Source organism: Aptenodytes patagonicus, chromosome 2 (genome assembly GCF_965638725.1).
Source record: "Aptenodytes patagonicus chromosome 2, bAptPat1.pri.cur, whole genome shotgun sequence".
Classification (NCBI taxonomy): domain Eukaryota; kingdom Metazoa; phylum Chordata; class Aves; order Sphenisciformes; family Spheniscidae; genus Aptenodytes; species Aptenodytes patagonicus.
This window is the reverse complement of record NC_134950.1, coordinates 30,070,755-30,091,597: the sequence shown is the minus strand read 5'-3', so window position 1 is coordinate 30,091,597 and position 20,843 is coordinate 30,070,755. Positions and strand designations below refer to the sequence as shown.

General features: G+C 39.9%; 2 protein-coding genes across 3 annotated transcripts in view; one reads left to right on the top strand and one right to left on the bottom strand.

Annotated features, from left to right (window-relative positions):
* Positions 1 to 9,358, top strand: part of CPNE3 (copine 3) — a 28,691-nt gene extending 19,333 nt beyond the window's left edge. For both annotated transcript variants that reach the window (XM_076329457.1, XM_076329456.1), the window contains exons 10-17: positions 1,632 to 1,718; positions 2,651 to 2,710; positions 3,595 to 3,728; positions 4,183 to 4,237; positions 4,340 to 4,391; positions 5,043 to 5,176; positions 7,301 to 7,537; positions 9,008 to 9,358. In XM_076329457.1, the coding sequence (XP_076185572.1) occupies positions 1,632 to 1,718; positions 2,651 to 2,710; positions 3,595 to 3,728; positions 4,183 to 4,237; positions 4,340 to 4,391; positions 5,043 to 5,176; positions 7,301 to 7,537; positions 9,008 to 9,118 (870 nt within the window). In that variant the 3' untranslated portion in view covers positions 9,119 to 9,358. The remainder of the gene's footprint in view (positions 1 to 1,631; positions 1,719 to 2,650; positions 2,711 to 3,594; positions 3,729 to 4,182; positions 4,238 to 4,339; positions 4,392 to 5,042; positions 5,177 to 7,300; positions 7,538 to 9,007) is intronic.
* A 5,875-nt stretch (positions 9,359 to 15,233) lies between these two features.
* The window catches only part of CNGB3 (cyclic nucleotide gated channel subunit beta 3), a 74,519-nt gene continuing 68,909 nt past the window's right edge, over positions 15,234 to 20,843 (bottom strand). Inside the window, exons 17-18 of the mRNA XM_076328948.1 lie at positions 16,633 to 16,813; positions 15,234 to 15,473 (exon numbers count right to left, since the gene is read on the bottom strand). Of these exons, the coding sequence (XP_076185063.1) occupies positions 15,234 to 15,473; positions 16,633 to 16,813 (421 nt within the window). The remainder of the gene's footprint in view (positions 15,474 to 16,632; positions 16,814 to 20,843) is intronic.

Here is a 20,843-nt window from a genome sequence, read left to right as displayed (position 1 = left end):
ACTCTTTTTAATAAGATGTTTTTCTTAATTTAAAAAAAAAAAGCTGCACTTTTGTTATAGAGCAGTATCATAAATTGAACAAACCTAGTAGGTTTGTACGTTCACGTTTTCAAGCACATATTTTTTGTAAGAACTGTGATAGTGAGTTCCCGTGCAGTGTGAAGCGTGTTGTGTAAAGGAGAATACAAGTATTTATTGTCATTGCTCCCCTAGTAGCATAATAGGTGCAGTCTCTTTTGAATTTAAAGAAAAGGTATTTTAAGTTATAATTTGCCTGTGCTGGTTTTAGAAATGCTTTAAGAAAGTTGTTTTCATGAGAACTGTGGCTATACCTATTCCAAGTAATTTATTGCTGTGTCAGTAAGATGAAGCGAAGATAAGAGAGAACACAAATAATGTGCTCCAGGTTTCTTCTACTTCTAAAGGGAACTAACCTATAATCCTGAGTGACCTGATTAATTTGATAATGTCTAAAATATTTCCAGTGCACGTTAGAATTTGACTTTATATACTCCAAGCATGCTCATTAGTTACTCCCACAATTCTGATATCAGCTGCACCTGTGGGAGATTTGGCACAACTTCTTTCAAGTTTACTTGAGGCGAGCATGGGTGTGACTCTGTATCTTCAGTTGCTGAAAAATCTAATCTTATATGACTGGAGTGAATGGGTGGCTTTTCATTCTCGGGAGGATTGCCGATTTCCGCCCCCCCCTTCCCTTAAGGTGTATCTTCCCCCCCAGGCATGCTGTTAGTGTGCTCTGGTTGGAGGATTACAAAATGTAGTTGAAAGATTGTACATGCTATGTATCCCATGGCTATTATTAATGAGTACCTCATCAATTGACATAGTACAAAAACAAGTCCCTGAAAGACAATTTCCATCAAATAGAAGTGATGCTGGTGGTGAAATGTCCAAAAAAAAAAAAAAAAAAGGTAAAGAAGAGGCATGTAGACTTCTCAGGTGCTGACCTTGTTAGTGCATTTTTTTCACTTGAGATTAATTGCAAGATCACTTTTTAAAACTTAATTAGCTTAAACCAAAGCAGTGGAACCTGTTTCTGGCACTGAGCCAGAAGGCATGTCTGGAATACCTCCTCAGACTATTTGTGCACCAGACATGCTGCATTGTGCCATCGTGACTGTGTGGTGGCAGGTGCTGCTTAAACTGGCTAGCTGTTGATTGCACTTGGGGGTTAAGGTATTGGTATAGTTGATGAAGCCTCAACAACTGATTTTTGGAAAGCTTAAACATATAGCTTTTATTTTGTACATTACTGCCACAGCTGCTGGAAACAGTGATGCTTTGCCTGAATCGCCATGTCTTTACCAAAAAGAAAGTTGTTAGCAGAATTCTCAGAGGGAAAATGGTACATAATTTCTTTGTCTGGTTGAAATACAGTTGTCTAAACAAACGTTTTTGTAAGCTTTTGGGTAAGAGAGGATTTCTGTCATAATAATGGTTTTTTTCTTGCTGATTTGGGGCAGGCTGGGTTTAGTTTTGCTTGTTAGTGAAATAAACTGCATTTTTAATACAAGCCCAAAGTATCAGTCCTAGAGTAAAGAATTTTTAGATTTGTTGCATAAATGCTATTTATAGTGCTTTTGTTGGATTTGTTTGCATTCATGCAGGTTGAATTTGAGTGCATCAATGAAAAGAAAAGACAGAAGAAAAAAAACTATAAAAACTCTGGCATTGTGAGCGTTAAGCACTGTGAGGTCAGTAATATATTCTGGTATGACTCTTTGTTTTTAAGTATTTAGGCATAACAACTGTCATCTAGTATGCCTTCACCCTCAATCTGTAAGAAACTTTAAAATTTCTGAAAGTTCCAGACAGTAAGTATTTAAGGGCTCTGATTCATATAAGGAGACAGATTGACAGCTGAATCACGTGTCTGTCATAGAATCATAGAATCATGGAGTCATTAAGGTTGGAAGAGACCTCTAAGACCATTGAGTCCAACCGTCGACCCAACACCACCATGCCCACTAAACCATGTCCCTAAGCACCACATCTACATGTCTTTTAAATACTTCCAGGGATGGTAACTCAGCCACTTCCCTGGGCAGCCTGTTCCAATGTTTAACCACTCTTTCAGTAAAGAAATTTTTCCTCACATCCAATCTAAACCTCCCCTGGCGCAACTTGAGGCCATTTCCTCTCGTCCTATTACTAGTTACTTGGGAGAAGAGACCAACACCCACCTTGCTACAACCTCCTTTCAGGTAGTCCTCCCCTGTCTCCTCACTTTCTCTCGAAGATGCCATCTGTATGGCAAAGGTCACTTACCAATTTGTAAGGCCATTCCTGAACCACTGCATTTCCCAACTCACCATTTTATGGTGAATTAAAATCTGGTAAGTCTGTCATAATAGGTTGTTTTATAAATGATAGTGCTTTTGGAGCAGCTTTGTTTTCTGCCTGTAATTTTGTAAAAGGCCTGGTTCTGATGCACTGAGTGTGTGATGGCACACGCTGTAAATATCCTCACTGCAGTGGGTGGGTGGGATATCTATAGAGTAAAAGTAGTGCTTTCAATGGGTAAAGATAACAAATCTGGAACCTCAAAAGTTGCTGCAATAATACTTATGGTTTTTCTCCCCCTAAAAAAAAAAAGTTAATTTCTATCTCTAACTTCTGTTTTTAGATCATAGTAGAATGCACATTCCTTGATTATATCATGGGTGGGTGTCAGCTGAATTTCACAGTAAGTTAAATCATTTATATAAAGTAGCTTTTGAGTTTTGGAACAAACTGAAGTATATAATTGATTGCCTGTGCTCTTCATTTGATTATTGTTGGTTTTTTGGGTGTTTTTTTGTTTGTTCTGTAGCATGGAGGGGGGAAGCCATTTTGCCAGAGTCCATCTAGTCTGTTTAGAAAAAATTATTTTCTTTACTCATGGCACAAAGTTCTGAACTTGTAGTTACGTGATTTACTTCAAGTTTCCTTTTCATAAAGGCACCTTTTTTCTTTTTTCTTTTTTTTTTTTTCTTCCTCTGACCAAAGGTTTCACTTTTGCACTTCATGGTGGTTTTCAAGGCCCTTTGCTTAATGAAAGCAATATGCAGAAGCCATCATATGGGTTAGGACCCTTAAGTAATGTAATTGCGAACCAAATGCAGCACAAATAACAGTAAGATGTCTTCACCCTGGTAATATGCCTCACCAGCAAAGCAGAGAAGACCTGTTAAGGTCAGAGAAAGAACTACCTCTAGGCTTCTGTGGTGTCTGGCTTGTCGTACTTCTGAGAGGGAAGATGTGTATGGCAAGATACAGGATGAAATTAATTTAACAGCTGTTGAAGAGCTGCTGTGAATGGTAGCTGAAAGTAAACACAGTGAAAACCTGACAAATGAAAGTCATTTCAGCCCTTCTGAGAGATGCAGAGCTTCTGGTTTTGCAGTGGCATTGTTTAAGAGCGTTAATATTCCAAGAAACCTGCATCTAAGTATTGTGCCTTTTAGATTTGTAGATGTCCTGGTAACTACTGTTTACAACTCCTTCATGGTTTTCACTTTGGCTTTGCCAGAGATAAGAAACACAGTTTTGCTTCTAACAGCAATTTGATATAAATACTGCATTTGACAGGTGGGGATAGATTTTACAGGATCCAATGGACCCCCTAACTCTCCAGACTCTCTGCATTACCTCAGCCCTAATGGAGTTAATGAATACCTAACAGCCATTTGGTCTGTAGGAATGGTCATTCAGGATTATGATACGTAAGTTTTAGATTTTTATTTAAATCATTTTTTAGATATGTATAGATTTTTTTGTGGTAGTTTCTTAAACCAGTGTTGAAGATGCCAGCAGATACATCAGAATGAAACTTCTGAGCTGAAATGTAGAGCTAAAAAAGACTTCATAATCACTGCACAATCACATAATCACAAGCAGAAGCTTGTGTTTACCGCAGACAAGCAAGGTTTTTCATCTGTGATGTAAAGAGCAGCATTAATTTAAATAAATGCTTGCATTCTTGCCAATTTGGTGTTAAAGACTGGTTTTGGTCCTAGAAACAATTACGGGGGGAATTTACACTTAATTTTGCCTCTTAATGCTTAATAAACAGCACTTTTAATGATCAAAAGCAGCACTGATTAGCTAAACTTACTGAACTATGACAACTGTTAAAGGAAGGCACTTACTTAATTTTCTTTAAAATTGCTTTTTTAGAGATAAGATGTTTCCAGCCTTTGGATTTGGTGCACAAATTCCTCCTTCCTTTCAGGTAATGGAATATATAAATGCACTACATAAAACAACTAAAAGCACTTAACTTCAGGAAGAGATTGTATATACAGTCCTGACTATGTCTTTTGTGTATTGCCAGGTGTCACATGAGTTCCCATTAAATTTTAACCCATCAAACCCATTCTGTAATGGTAAGTCTGAGAAAGTAACATCAGACCTAGAGAATAAAATGTCTAAGGTGAAGGGATAAAAACACTAGAAAGTTGAACTGTGAAGCATGTTCTAACTAAATAATGAGTTTAGTTGTGTAGCAGGAAATAATTTTATACCCATTTTCTTAGTTATTAGAAATAGCGTTTGGTCTCTCTTCTGTAATGATTTGTGAAAGAAGTGTTTTAAACAGCTAGGGCACAGTACAGGTAAGCTAGGAACAGTTCTCTCGTGTTGTCAAGCCACTTCATTCTACTTCACTGCTGGTGTGGAGTTGTCTGATTTGAGTATGACGGTGCTAGTGCCTGTTCAACATGGCCTCCCTGATGACACTACTAACTACCACAAGCTGCCAGGCGAAGAGAACTGTTGTAATTCAGTTACACGCGCTTGAGCGTACAGTATTTGGCCTTTCTATACTCATAAAGCCAAGTGTGTTAAGTATGTGTGCTAAGCATTGGTCAAGCCAAAGGCCTTCATTGCTCATGAATCATTTATTTTTTTCATCATGGTTAGTTTTAAATCTTTGCATCATCACTTTAAATAATTACAGTGTTTTATGAAGATTCAGCGCTTCAAAACATCCTAATTCTACTATGAAAACATGAATATGATCTGTTTGTGTTCTCTAGGAATCCAAGGCATTGTTGATGCATATCGGGCTTGCCTTCCTCAAGTGAAGTTATATGGGCCAACAAATTTTTCTCCAATTATAAATCACGTGGCAAGATTTGCTGCTGCAGCTACACAACAGCAAACAGCATCTGTAAGTTCTTTATGGTAGTGTGTGTATTTTTCTTACTTTCCCTTCTAGCTTATAAATACTATTTTTCTCTTTTAAGCTTGTAAGTGTACTTGTTTCGACAGCTGGCTGTTTACCTTGTGAATTGGTGTTTGGTACCCTTAAAATAAGATAAAAGTCAATTGATTTTTGCAGATTGTACACAACAATTCTCTCCTAAATTAACTAAACAAACTCTTCAGTGTTGAAATATCAACTTAAAAATACATGGCACCTTTGTGGTATCTTCTATTCAAAGTGCTATACAGATGTTAAAGTCTAATTTAAGCCTTTGCATATAGGAGAGTGATTTAACCTCAGCTGAGAAAAATCAGCTAGACCTTGTTTCACATCAGATAACTGAGAGAGAGAATTAAGTAACGTAACGAAGAAATGGAGGAAATAGCTCTTGACACCTAGGTACCAACATAGATAATTAACTGTCCTTACTATAAAGCTTTAGGTGTGCTATATGTGCTGTGCCCTCCTCCCTGTTAAAATTGTATGTGTGAGTTATTGACCATATTAAGAAATAGGAATTCTGAAGAGCAAGTCTTGAGTATTGAATCATTTAGATAATAATCCATGCAAGTTCAGCAAATCTGAAGCCATATATATCCTAAATCATTGATGATAGCAAATACTGGTATCTCGGATGTCACGTAAAATCAGAAAATAAGATTAGCTGTTTTTGCATAAAAAAGTACCTGTGGAAACCAATTTGGAAAAGAGCTATGGATTTTCACATGCCAAGAGGTTTATAAGGTTTAGCCTTGGTAGTCTTTCAGTAGTAACTGTCATCGATGTATTAGGAAAGTAGCAAAACCTCTTGTACTTTTTTTTTTTCCTGAGAGTGCAATATGCCTAGCAGGAGATCTATCTTTTCTGCCTGAAAGGATGTATTGAAGAAATTTTGCTGCCTTGCCATTCAATGCATATCATAGATATTTTGGGTTGGGTTTTGGTTTTGGGGTTGTTTTTTTTTTTTTTTTCCAGTATGGGGGAAGTATAAGAAGAGAGAAATAAATCCAATGTGGTGTGCTATCATGCTGCTGGTCATAGCCTTCTTTGATACTGGTTGCTTTGTAGACAGTCTTGCTGGAATTGGGGAATGGAGTGGCGGGGAGCAATGAAGGAAAAGGTGATACTTGAACACAGGAGATAAGGGAAAAACAATTACTTTGGAGGCAGAGAAGGGAAGATGGGAAGCCAAGTGCTGAAGAGGAAGACTTTTAAGAATACTGGGAATACCTTTGGAACTTGAATTTTGTCTGCCCAGTAATCATCTGAAATGAACCAAGTGAGAGAAGACTGGAGGTTCAAAAAGTGTTTGATAGTTTCTGAACTTTGTACTTCTAGCTTGTTCTTGATACTTCAATCCAGAACAGAGGCTAAGACGCCAACTTTTAGAAGCCCTGGCAGTATAGTGGAAGCAACTCAAGTGGTGCTTGAATAAACTACCGAAGTACTGCAAGGTGGTTTCAGATGCCTTGGTAATTAACTTCATAAAGCAGCTAGAGAACATGATTAAAGGAATTTGAAAATGGGCACGCTGTTTTTCAGCACGAAAAGATGTGTTTTAATCTATATTTAGGATTTTAGGGATACACTGAAAAAATGAAGGCCTCTTCCATTACCCTTGGTAGCACTCTTTTGTTCATCTGTTCTTAACTGAATGAAGCAAAGGGTAGCATTTCATAAAGGTATTGATAGACCAGAAAGGAAAGAAATACAAGTTCCACAGGTGTTATCTGTCCAAAACCTCAACAAACTGCCTTCTATCCCAGGACAAGTACTTGGAAGATAGGTTAACTGTTGGTTTGTCTGGGGATTTTGGAGAGGAGAAGGGTGATACCACTGGGTTTTTGGTAGGTGGCTGTTTAAAGATGACTTCTTTTAAAAGATTGATTATGTTGTCCTTATAAATTTCTTCGGACTGTACAGATGAAGCCTGACCACAACTTAGACGTTTGACTGTAAAATTCAGTGAGTGCATTGAACATGCTCAAAGTGACAACAGTATGTAGTCTGTATGTGCATTTTTCTAAGTGTACATGCCTACATGTTTTCTATTTCTTTGTCATAACATAGTGTTTATTGATTTGACAGCAATACTTTATACTTCTGATCATAACGGATGGTGTGATAACAGACCTTGATCAAACTCGAACTGCCATAGTTAATGCTTCAAAATTGCCCATGTCCATTATCATTGTTGGTGTTGGAGGAGCAGACTTTGATGCTATGGAGTTTCTTGATGGTGACAATGGAGTTCTTAGGTCCTCGTCAGGAGAACCAGCTGTCAGAGACATTGTCCAGTTTGTGCCGTTCAGGAAGTTCCAAAACGTAAGTAATCTTGATGGTATGCTTAATAAATATTGTAGAGGTATGCTGGGTTTGCTAGGATATCCTACGTATAGTCCTAAGCTTTTGCAGTGTCACTGAAATGAACTCTGAAGTCTGAGATAAGTCTGTATCAAATGCTAAAAAAAAAAAAAAAAAAAGGACAGAAGACTTCAGCATCTGTAGAATTTCCATTAGGTGAACTGATTCATGTTTAAAAAGACTCCATTTCTGGTTTGAGCACTGCATTTCTGACAAGTTGCTGCAGGGAAATGACCTTTGTAAATCTCCCTCAGACTTGATTAAACAAATGGATGTGGTTTTCATTTGGGAGGAAGAACTTACTGTGGTTTTGTTCTTAAGGAAAAGTGTTTTTTATTGTGGATGCCGATTTGTAAATGTGGATTAGTCTCACATTTTACTGCAGTGTTAAAATTCAAGACTATATCGGGGAGGTCGTAATCAGTAGAAATTGTGTGTGGGCACAATAGTGGTGATAGCTTTCATTTTCATTAAAGCAAATATACCGAAAAAATAGGCGGTGAAAGAATGGAGTCCTGATTTTTGCTGTAGAACCTAATAAAATATACGCAGGCTAATATAGTCTGGCTTTTAAATGTCATATCACTGGAAAAAGTTGGTTTAAAAAAAAAAAATCAAGAGACCCAAAATTTCCTCAGGATGAAGAAGATAAGATCAATACTTTTATTTCCATCCTAATATGTTCTAATTTTGTTAATTTTTCTTAATATTAACCCTGTTAATACTCCTTATACCTCCTTATTTTGTCTTTGTATTTTTATTTTTACTTTTGATACAAGTTCTTTGTTTAACCTCAGAGCAACTCAGGCAAACTGAAAGGAGAAGGAGAGCAAAATCAATATAGAATATGCTTACTGAATAATGCACTTGGATGTAGATTAACTAGGGTCAATATTCAGTATAAAATTATATATTCAAACGCTTTCAGTTTCTAGAAAGAGGGACGTGCTTTTTTCCCATGGATACTTAGTCTTACAGTAAAAACAGTATGTCTAGAACAGCTGCTCTGTAGCAGTACAGTTACTGTGGATAACACTTGGTGCAAAAGGTTGCAGGTGATTAGACAAGCCCCTGAACAGACATCTTAAGCAGATAGTGGAAGTGTGTTTACATGGCTGAAGTTCGACGTCTGCACTGTGTGTGTGTGTGTTTTGTATGACAAAAGGTATCTTCAGACATGGCAGCCCTTCGTGCACCCAGCTCCTATTACTTCAGTGGAACAAGGCAGCCTGGTTCCTGGTAATGGGAGCGAGAAGGTAAAGATGTCGGGGAAGCTTCCATCTGTCCCGCAAGGGCGCTGTGTAGAGTCCGCTGTAAAATGTCAGACTTTAAGTTGGCCTAATAGAGGAGGTGCTTATTGCCCATCTTAGGATATCCTTTAACAGTTGGTGGAAACTGAAACTTGGTGTTCTTTTTTTTTTTTTTTATAAGTCTTCAAAAGAAGCTCTGGCGCAGTGTGTCCTGGCAGAAGTCCCTCAGCAAGTGGTGAACTACTTCAGCACCTACAAACTGCAACCTCCTAAGAATCCTGCTACAAAGTGAATGGGCTGAGTAGGGGAGCTGAGACTTTGTGCTTGCTTTACCTGCTGTATCTGCAGACTTTGGTTTTCAAGATACTTCTGTATACATGTATACACACACCTCTGTATGGTAATGTCTGTTAGCTTTTGCCTGCAAATCACTTTGCCAAGTGTGCCTTTTAAGGGCCAAAATTGTAATTGTGTTAATACTTGATGTTGATTTGAGAGATAGGGCTTACATGAGTGCATTTTGTTTTGAAAAGTAAGAGTGGAAGAAAAGAGGTTGCATATGCAGAGAGAAGGGGGAGAACGGCTGGAAGCGGACCAGCTGCCTGTTTGATAAATTTGGCCAGTGGGAGCGTTCAGTTACTTTTGCGGGGATCAGCACCAAGGACTGCAGTTTCTCAGTGATCATAAAACCAGTCTGATATGAAAAAGAGGGTATATCCCCACCAAGCAGATAAAAGTTTGTACGTCTTTCAACGAATTTGGAATACTTCAGGCTTCTGTGTCTATTAAGCCACCATACCAAAATTTTGTCACAGGAGTTTCATAGTTAGATGAGTGCCAGAACAGAGTGTAAAGGTCCTCCTTGCGTGCCTACTTCACATTTACCACTTCAGTGCCTTTGGCCAATGCCTGGGATTCAGGGCTGTGTGAACATGAGCCAAACAAGTCATTAAAGTATATATTCTTTTATATAATATGCAGTCTCTTAAGGTAGTACAGGAATAACTAGGGTAAATCAAGGTAAACATCTAACATCTCAGAATACTACTATTGGCCTTTGAGGCTACTACTGTAAAGGCTGTAAGATGTGTTTCAGTGTGTACGGTGCTGGAAAAGGGGAACTCCAGATTTTATTTTGGTTGGGGTTTTGTTTTGTTTTTTTTTTGTTTTGGTTTTTTTTTCTGTAAAACAGTCATGACTATTGATCTTTAAAAGGCTTTTTGTGAGGTGGGAGTTCACGTTTTAGTTAAAAAGTTTTGTCTGATTTATAGCTGCATATTTTTAAGCAAAGACAGTTCTTTAAAGTGCTACCTGATTTATATTGTTTTCATCATATTTTGAATCATGCTTCTTTTTCCTGAGCTCACTAATGAAAAGTGCCTGCAAAAAAAACATTCTTCCCTCTTCCCTCCCAGTAGGAAGACGTAAAAGTCTGTAAGCTCTAATCCTATAATCATACTGCATTTCTCTAGGGCAAACAATTTCTGGTTTATTTTCTTGGCTTGAGTTTTCTCTTCACCATTTACACCCCGTGTAAATCGTGTTGTGTTTGCTTAGTGGACAGACGAAGCTTTCTTGTCTCCCAGTTGCATACTGCTTGCTGAGGATCTCTTCTGATCCTGTCAGCGCATGTAACGTAAGTGGATGTAAAGGTCTCCTTTATCACTTCCAAAATGCCCACCTTGAACATTAATTTTTGCAGTTTCACATTTGAAGTGGTTTGGAGTTAGACATCCAAATGATCTGATTCTGGATGGTCCAGCTGTAACATGTAAGAACAGAATGGACTGACACGAGGTTTAGCATACTTGGGCACTCAAGATTGCACCAGATCATAGTGCATGTGACTTTGTATTTGACTTTTTTTTTAGTTGCTGGAGCTGCTCTGTGTGGTTTTTAATTTTTTTTCCATACATGTATAATCCTGTCAAAAATCTGAATTCACATTAACGTTGATGGATGAAAGATATATGTGTTGAGATTGTCTTACACATCCTGTAAAACATACCAAATGTTTTGTAGACAGTTGACTAGTTATCAATCATGGATGGATATGTTATTCTCCACTCCATTTTCCTTGGTGGAAGCGGGTCCTAAATAGTTTCAGTAGTGGAATACTAAGGAAGAGATTTTGTTTCATATTAAGCCAAGCTCGCTCTTTTTTGAAATCTAATTCATGTGTGTGTTTATATAAAAATCTACAGTCATCTTTTTATCAGAGTAGTGCAAATGTGTTACTACTTTATATATGAATTATAATGAAGTGTCATTCCAGATATGCAACACAAAATATTAAGATCAAGGAAGTAGTTATAATGAACCTAAATCATACTGCTGCAAATTGATACTGTATGATTTTGGAACAGTAAACTGTTTCACAGCTACACGCTCCATGTACAGAGATAACTGGAGGCAGTATTAATGCTTTGTCTAGATTCATTGACGTGGACGAGTACTACTGATAGGAGTACAGGATACTACTGAAGTTCCTCTGAGCTCTTTGCCAAAATATAATGCTGCATCTGAGTGCTGTTACCAATTCTGTTTTAAGTTGCTGTGGAAGTGCATTTAAATGCATTTAAGTATGTTAATAGCTATTATTATACTAAATAGCTGCTGCATATAAAATACATAAACCTTTTTGTTTTGTTTGTATTCTACACATAAATTTGGAGTATCTACAATAGAGAATTCTTTATCTCATGTTAGAAAAGTGCCCCCATGTTCCTCAAGCTTAGGGAATTCGATAGCGTATCAACGACACCTACTTCTCAATGTGCCTTATTGTGTGTAAAAGAAAAGTGTTTCAGACCTGACAGTGGCAAGAGCCATTTTCTCAGTGTAACTTCTCTTGGAGGTGTACAGCTAACAGCCTGTTGGAAAATTTGGAAACTTTCAGGTTAGGCTGAAGCAATATTCTGAGTCAAGGAATGCAGCAGATTGTGAGTCAAGGGGGGGGTGGGGGTGGGGGTGGGGGGAGTTGTTTTGTTTTGCCATTTGTTTGTTTATTTTTACATGTAAAAAATGCCTTCTTAGCCTGAGGGGGACAAAGCAAAATATTGTCAAAGTTTTGTAAAGCAAATGTGCTTGTAGGTCACTTGCACCACCTTGTGATAAAAGTGATGTATAGCAGTCTTCATAATCAGATGCTTTTTGCCATTTAATGGGCGTAATATATACATATGTACAGCAGAGAGAGAACCTGTAACCAGAATTTTTTACTTTCCTATGTATTTCAGTTCTGATGACGTTAACTGATTTACAATGCCTATGCATTAAAAATATAATTTCAGTATGCTATTCTTCCATTGTGCTTTTGTGTTCAGCATTTCCTGTCTAATGATAAATGCTGCTTTTGCGGTTCCTATGAGTATTCCACAGGCTGAACAGCTCAGATTTATGACTAGTATTATCAGATGAGAGGAAAAATGCCTTTTCACTCAGTGGTTATGAATGTGCAGTGTATATTTCATAAAGCATCTCATACTGGCTTTTAGCAAGAAGATACTCTGAAATTGGATGGTTTTAGCAGTGACTGTTTCATGCTCTTTGCCACATTAGAGTTCTCCCATGCATGCTATTTCATACAATTATTATCAGGTTTTCCCAAACTTTTTTTCAGAACAGCGTCTACATTTTAAGTAGAGAGGCACAGAGATTTGGTTGTTTTTCATTTTCAAACACATTCTCCTACTCCACCCTTCAGTTTCTTTACATTCAAGTGTAGTCGAGTCTGAGAAGCTTTATTGGGAAACTGAGAGATGCTAGAGACATAGCATTGCAGCGGAGTGCGATGCCATACAGAACCTGAGTGAGCTTTGATACTGGAAGTTGCGTCTTCTAAGTGCTCTAGAGTACTTCACTCGACTTCTCCACCAGTCAAGAATCCACAAGAATTAGTTCCTGAAAGGATTAATACATCTTATATCTTGACCTTTCTTGTGTTGTTCCTTCTGGTAAAAACCCTATAAATAGTTGCAGCTTGGATTCCTGGACCCTTCCTGCCCCTGTGCACCGCTAAAAATGGAGGAACTCTGGAAAGGGGAAAATGCTCCAACAACAGAAAAGTAGGACGTCAGAGAAAACCAGATGGATGTTACTTCTGCGTGGCCGTGATCTTCTGCAAAGACTGACAGTTCTCCTCTTCTCGTTTTGAGTCTAAGGAACTTGAGAGCAGTGCATAACGTGGTAATTCTGCAGACAGAACTCTCAGGCTTTCCTGCAGTCCTGAGCTGTAGCAAAGCAGCAGCCCGTGGGATGCTCTGTTGCTGCAGTGTAGTGCTTGCTGCTGCAGTCTCAGCCCTTACTTGCTAATGTATGTCAGCGTGTGACTGATGAACTTAAATATGCCAACAGTGAAAATGTTTGAAGTTACCTGGTAGCATTTGTGTAGGCAGAAGGGGGTCAGATCTTTTGCAATGACAGAGCGCTTTACTCATTAATATAAAAATGTTAAAATATGGGGGTTTATGGGTTTTTTTCCCCCTTCCGTAATGTTTTTACAACTCTCTCTCAAAAAAAAAAAAAATTGAGAACCATATATTGTAATGAATTCATACATCATTATTATTCACAGAAGGCCTCGTTTGTGAAGCAGTTCTGCAATATTTCTCATTTTGAGATTGTATTGAGACATTCCTGGATATGCAATAGATTAATAATTCTTTATGATGCATCTTATAATTTTCTACCTCTGTTGTGACATCCTTTTTTCTTACATATCAAAATTTAACAAGTAACATACAAATAAAGATGGTTCTTCCCATGTAGCAATTGAACCTTGACCTCACTGCTAATGCGGCAGAACTTTCTTTTTGAAAGAGATTTGGGTTTTGGTCATGCCAGAGGATGTGTGGAATATACAACATAACGGAATGCAATCATTTAGCTTTTACCTGGGCAAAGCTCCCACTGATTCTGGTTGGGCTGCAGCTTTGCCTGTGATTAGAGAAGTTGAAAGGCTTTACAGAGCAGGCCTACAGGACCCATAGCCAGTGGGATCATATAGCCTGCAAAGTGAATTGTTTAATTTTGGCACGGTGCCTTCCTTGGTTGGCTGGTCAGCTGAGGAGCTGTGAAGCCTGCCCTTACCATTTCTTGGCTTGGCCTCTGTATAATGGTTTTAGTTCCCCAAACCGTTCATCCGGTGGGGACTAAAAGTGGATAGGGAGAGAGAGGAGACGCAAACCCGTGGAAGAGAAAAAAGTAATTGATAATTAAGCTTAAAACACAGCTTCAGCCTTTTGTTTAATATTGCATCCCTTTCTGTGATGAGTTGCTGCAGAAGGTTGACAGTGCGGGAGTTCCTTGTTAGACAGCTGTAGCCCTCTTAGCTGTGGCGCTGGTAAAGGATTTACTTTAGTTCACAGGTACGATGTAGCTCAGCCCTGGTAAGGCACAGGGCTCACTGTGCACCATCAATCGATGTCTATGATGGAGGTGAACAACTGGAGCATTGGTTGAAACTAGGCACCACAGAGCCAGAAAGTGTAAATCCTGCTTTTTGTAAAATAACCTTTATTTTTGAAGTGGCTAGTTTAGATACTAAGATTCTTCAAAAAGTTAGTATCAACTGCTTGCTCTTCAGAGAGCATTATTAATGCCCAACCCCTTGAGAAGATCTAATGTGTAAGTCGGCAGCCCAAAGTTAAAGGTCACTCCTGGGGTGGGGTGGGGGAATATCTAAGTCTCTGCCATGTTTATTCACCAGAGTCAAAGACAGCTCGAGCAGATGCTCATGCTTTCAAAAGGCTGGCAATAATTCTGCAATTTGCTTCCCCGTTGTGTATTTTGTGATTATCTTTTGACAATGGTTTTGTTTTGTAGCCCTCTGTCCCAAGCTAAAACGTCCCAACACACAGCATCACAGCTTTCTGCACTGAGCTACGCTAGTCACAAAAGCGGGTCACTGATTACAAGTATAAGGGGAGGAGAGAGAAGGATTGAGAGAAACGTAAGTAACCTCAGCAACAATAGGGCAGTAACAAGAAAAAGGATAACTATGGGGAACCAGAAAAGAAAACAGAAGAGAACGCATACAAAAATTCAGAGCAAACTGAGCAACAGGAACAGCAATAAGAAAGCGAGGATAAACAGTAGAGGGAAGAGGAGAAGCAGGAACAAGACAGTAAGAGATAAGGGAGAGCATGGATCAAACAAGAAACAGGTGGTCCCAAAATAGTCTGAGCTCTAATTCCTATTACACCAGAAGTTCTCTCTTCAGGCTCAAGGTTACGAGGTAAGTATATAAATAATTTGTCCAGCTGTCGCAGGAGAGGAAGAAGAGAAGAGGAGGAGCTGGGGTAGATTTTTCTTTTGAGTAGTCTCTACTTTTAATCTTTTGTACCCAAAAGCAGTCACACTAGCCCTCTGAATTCAGCAAGGCCACAGCCCAAAGCACCACCTATTTATTTTTTTTTCTCTTTAACTTCAACTTTAAGGATCTCTCCTTCTTCTGTTTTGGGGGATGGAGACATAGTAATGATCAGTGACTCGTTAGTGGTTCCTCTGTGCAAAACTGCAGGTGGTTTAGGCTTAGCATCTGCATTCGGCTCTTCCTTTTGTGCAGGGGGTGCAGATGAGGCTGCAGGCTCCACAGGTTTCTTCTCCTCTTGTTTAGGCTTATTCTCTGCTTCAGCTTGAGTTTCCTAGAAACAAAAAGTTAAATGTTTTCCAATGCTGCAGAAGAAATTCAGGAAGTCGTTCTATTCTGTATATGCAGTGGAAAGGCACAGCATGGATACTGTGATTAATGGTATGCAACGTATGAAATTTGTATTTAGCTGCTGAAAATGAGTTTCTAAATGAAAAATGCGATTTCAGAACCAGAATATCAACATAAAACCTAGGAAAAGCTTGTAGATAGCGATAGTATCTGTTTCTTATTAATACAGCAGGATGAAACAGGCACGGTTTGGGGCACTCAACCCTTCCTTAGGTCTTGCCTTCCTTTATGTTCTTGCACTAGTACAGAAAGAAAAAGTGTTATGTAAATCTTGACATATTGCCTGGTGCCACGGTTCCTTGGCCAAGCCTATTTGCTATTAAGTTCACAAATACACATGAAATTGAGCAATGTTTCTGTTCCAATCATAGTGTTGTAGTCATTTGTGTAAGCAAAGATCTTTATTTAACTTAAAAAAATAAAAACACTGCCAGTTCAGCTATAAAGACAGAATTCTGCCACCTTTGGGTAAATATGTAGAACTGAGCAGGTTCTTATTAACATTCCTCAGAACAGAATATAATGTGGGAATTATTTTTCATCAACTAAAATAACAGTTTTTTCATAAGTGCCATATATTAGAGATTTAATTAGTTTTAGCTGTGTGGGCTAAGCTTTAAATTTTGTCCTCAGGATTTGTGACAACCAAAGATCTGACTTTGAATTGGAAAGTTCACTGTGTGCTTGAGTCAACTGGATCAGATTACTGTGTTAGGATATTTCTGTATTTACTGTTGTTTACATAAAATTAGAAGATCAGATGCCCTTAGGGTCTTTGTAAAGTCTATTTTATCCTTACTTTCTTTGAGGATTTTTGTTTGCTTGCTTTTTTCCTTGCTTTTTCTTTGCTTTTGTTTTCTCTGCTCTGCATAGAGTCCAGGTCCAGGAAGATTTGAGCCAAATTTTAGAAGTAGTGTTTACAGAGATTAGGTACAGTGATTATATCTCAGCTACTGGCAGTTTTTGCCATTGATTGCAGTAAGGCTACATTTTCATCTACTGTGTTTGCCTAGGCCCTCCCAGTATCTTTACTGTTTCCCTCCAGCACCTGAAATTAACTACTCTATTTTCCGTAGAATTACCTGAGTGTCTTGTTCTTTCTTCAGCTGCAGCAGGCTAGAAAGGCCTTCTTTTCCTTTACCTCCAAGTATCGCTTTAAACAATTTTGGAGTTTCCTGTTTCTGCCCAAACAGACTGGCCAAGCCCCGTGGTTGTTGCACTGGTGGTCCTGGAGCAGGTTTCCCCTTCTGCATCAGCAGCACCCTGGAGACAGGAAGGTATGAGAACACGCAGCAGTGCTGTGAAACTGAGCAAAGTTCCTGCAAAGCTAAAATGTCACATTCATGGACGAAAATCTGACAACTTTTCCAGCGAATTTTTTTTTTGTGTCCCAGGTCCAGTGGCAAAAGCAAAGCTGGAAAGGATAAGGGCTTTACCCTAGGCTCTGGTAGAGTTGGAGGCTACTGTTCTAATTTGGACTTAGAATCACAGAATCATAGAATCATTTAGGTTGGAAAAGACCTCTAAGATCATCGAGTCCAACTGTAAACCTAACACTGCCAAGTCCACCACTAAACCGTGTCCCTAAACACCATGTCTACACGTCTTTTAAATACCTCCAGGGATGGTGACTCCACCACTTCCCTGGGCAGCCTGGTCCAATGCTTGACAACCCTTTCAGTGAAGAAATTTTTCCCAATATCCAATCTAAACCTCCCCTGGCGCAACTTGAGGCCATTTCCTCTCGTCCTATCGCTTGTTACTTGGGAGAAGAGACTGACACCCACCTCGCTACAACCTCCTTTCAGGTAGTTGTAGAGAGCGATGAGGTCTCCTCTGAGCCTCCTTTTCTGCAGGCTAAACAACCCCAGTTCCCTCAGCTGCTCCTTGTAAGTCTTGTGCTCTAGACCCTTCACCAGCTTCATTGCCCTTCTTTGGATGCTGTCCTGGGATAGAGTTAATTTGTTTAGCCTGGAGAAAAGGAGGCTGAGGGGAGACCTCATCGCTCTCTACAACTACCTGAAAGGAGGTTGTAGTGAGGTGGGTGTCGGTCTCTTCTCCCAAGTAACTAGCGATAGGACGAGAAGAAATGGCCTCAAGTTGCGGCAGGGGAGGTTTAGATTGGACATGAGGAAAAATGTCTTTACTGAAAGAGTGGTTAAACATTGGAAGAGGCTGCCCAGGGAAGTGGTTGAGTCCCCATCCCTGGAGGTATTTAAAAGACGTGTAGATGTGGCGCTTAGGGACATGGTTTAGCGGGCATGATGGTGTTGCGTTGATGGTTGGACTCGATAATCTTAGAGGTCTCTTCCAACCTTAATGATTCTATGATTCTAAGCTGGGAGGGGGCACAGCCAGGACAGCTGACCCAAACTGGCCAAAGGGATATTCCATACCATGTGACGTCATGCTCAGTATATAAACTGGGGGGAGTTAGCCAGGGGTGGCAACTGCTGCTCGGGAACTGGCTGGGCATCGGTTGGCTGGTGGTGAGCAATTGCATTGTGCATCACTTATTTTGTGTATTCTTTTATCATTATTACTATTTTCCCTTCCTTTTCTGTCCTATTAAAATATCTTTATCTCAACCCATAACTTTACTTTTTTCTTCCTGATTCTCTCCCCGTCCCACTGGCCGGGGGGGGAGTGAGTGAATGGCTGTGTGGTGCTTAGCTGCCTGCCTGGTTAAACCACAACAGATGCGCTCCAGCACCTCAGTGTTTTTCTTGTAGCGAGGGGCCCAAAACTGAACACAGTAGTCGAGGTGCAGCCTCACCAGGGCCGAGTACAGGGGCACGATCACTTCCCTGCTTCTGCTGGCCACACTAGTTCTGATACAGGCCAGGATGCCATTGGCCTTCTTGGCCACCTGGGCACACTGCCGGCTCACGTTCAGCCGGCTGTCGACTAACACCCCCAGGTCCTTTTCTGACAGGCAGCTTCCCAGCCACTCTTCCCCAAGCCTGTAGCGCTGCATGGGGTTGTTGTGGCCGAAGTGCAGGACCCGGCACTTGGCCTTGTTGAATCTCATACAGTTGGCCTCGGCCCATCGATCCAGCCTGTCCAGGTCCCTCTGCAAAATACTTTTGCACCTGCCTTGTTTCAGAGTTAAATTTGTCTCAGTGACTGTACGGGCAAGTGAGTAGGACAGAGTCAAACTTACTGCAAGGGAACTAAGTGGATATGTATGGTTTTATTTTAAGTTCACACTTGCAGTATGTTTAGTGCTCTTGATTTCTGCAGAAACTAATGAGGGCTGAGTGTTCTCACCCTCGAGCAGATCAACGCTCCCGCCCAACTTGGTGTCGTCTGCAAACTTACTGAGGGTGCACTCAATCCCCTCATCCAGATCGTTGATAAAGATATTGAACAAGACCGGCCCCAAAACTGAGCCCTGGGGAACACCACTCGTGACCGGCCGCCAACTGGATTGAACTCCATTCACCACAACTCTTTGGGCCCGGCCGTCCAGCCAGTTTTTTGCCCAGTGCAGAGTACACCTGTCTAAGCCATGAGCAGCCAATTGCTTACCTATATCCTGGAGAATAAACAAGTGCAGGCTCAAATTAAGGTGTTGCAAAGCAGATGAGAGTTTTATAAGGTGAGAAGTAGCGTGAAGGGGGACCGATGCCTCATACCTGAGGTGGAAGTCTCTTACCTGGCCTTCTGTATGTAAATTCAGAGAGCGGTTAATGCTCAATTTAGAGTCCAGCTGATGCTTGTGGAAGTAACAGTTTACCAAACTAACTCAGCATGGCTCATCTCTCATAGGCCAGGTTAGACAGTGGTACTTATTTTTGGTCTTCTTCAGTAGAAGAATATACCCTGAAGATATAAAAAATACTGCCAATCATGTGGCAGACTAGATTTTCACACCCTTCTGTAGCTGTGCTGATTTGCAACCATAACGACAAGAAGTGAGAATGAACGACGAGGGTAAAGATTAGATGACAGTTCCAAGATAGATGGAACCAGTGAAAAGCAGAGGGTTCCCATGCTTTCAATTTCTATTAGGTTACTGTACAGTTTTCAAGGCAATTTTTCTATCCTTGCAAAAGCCCTGACTTAAGGCTTTTTATGAAGAAGTCTGAAGTACAGTAAATCCCATAATACTATAGTTTTCTCCAGCATCTTGTACTTTGTAACTTTGGGAATTTCAGAAGTGAAGATTTAATTTTTTTAGGTTTTATTGTAATGAATTTAAAAAGTACATTTCAGCAGCTTGCATGGGTTTATTATGTAAAGACCATACAGTGACTATCAGGCAGGTGATAATAGAACAAATTTCTTGCTTGAACAACTCCTTTGAGTTTATTTCAAGGAGCCCTTTAAAGGTGTGGGATGGCCAATGCAATCCTACAGAGGACTCTAACGTAAAACTTCCAGGGCAGAGCAACTGATAACTTGATTCCAAAACTGAACATAACTGCAAACTTTATCAAAACAGTGCACAAATCTCCTGTTGGTGCCTAGTTTTTCTAGAGACATGGCTGACCATACATAGAGCACAGGAGTTTTGGAAGAATTAGTGGATGCCTAGACAGGTGAGCAGAATACATGGCCTCCAGCACAGGGCAGGTACCACATATCTTTAAAATTAAGCAGGATATCCTGTATCTAGGCTGATATCTAGAGAGGGCTTTGGACCCAAATGGGAGTGCAGATACGAAGGATGGATGATTATTATCCATCTGTCTGGAGGCTATCTGGAGGAAGCAGAATTTAACGGCTTGGCAGGATATGACTGGGGTGGACAAGAAAGCAGAGGAAAGTAGTGTGGGACAGAGAGACAGGAATAACAAGTAATGGTGGTCATAAAACTGTTTAGAAAGAAGCTGGAGAAAAGTCAGGAAGGATAAATGCTGAAGACCATCAGTCTGTGGATTTGTTCCACCTTTCTACCTGTTGATGCTGGTTTTGAAAATTGGGCAATCAGCCCATTCTGTGTCTAGGTTCCTTGTTCCTCGGGGACGTGATAATTCTCAAGATACTGTCATTTGACAATCAGGGCTCTTGAAACATGCTGAATGCAACCATCTGCTAGCGCTTCCCTAAACAAAATGTCACTCCTGTGCTATGTTTAGTCTTCTCTGGTGGAATTTCAAGTCTGGGAGCAACCTTCCAACCTTTGATAGCAATGCGAGGCAACAGCTGAGAAGAAAAAAGTTCTGAAGTATACTAATAATGACAAACTGTTTAATATATTTGGACCTTTTACAAGGTAGCAAGGTACTCATTTTGTCTTAATTTTATGACAAAATCTGTCAATATTTTGCCCTTTCAAAGCTGGGGA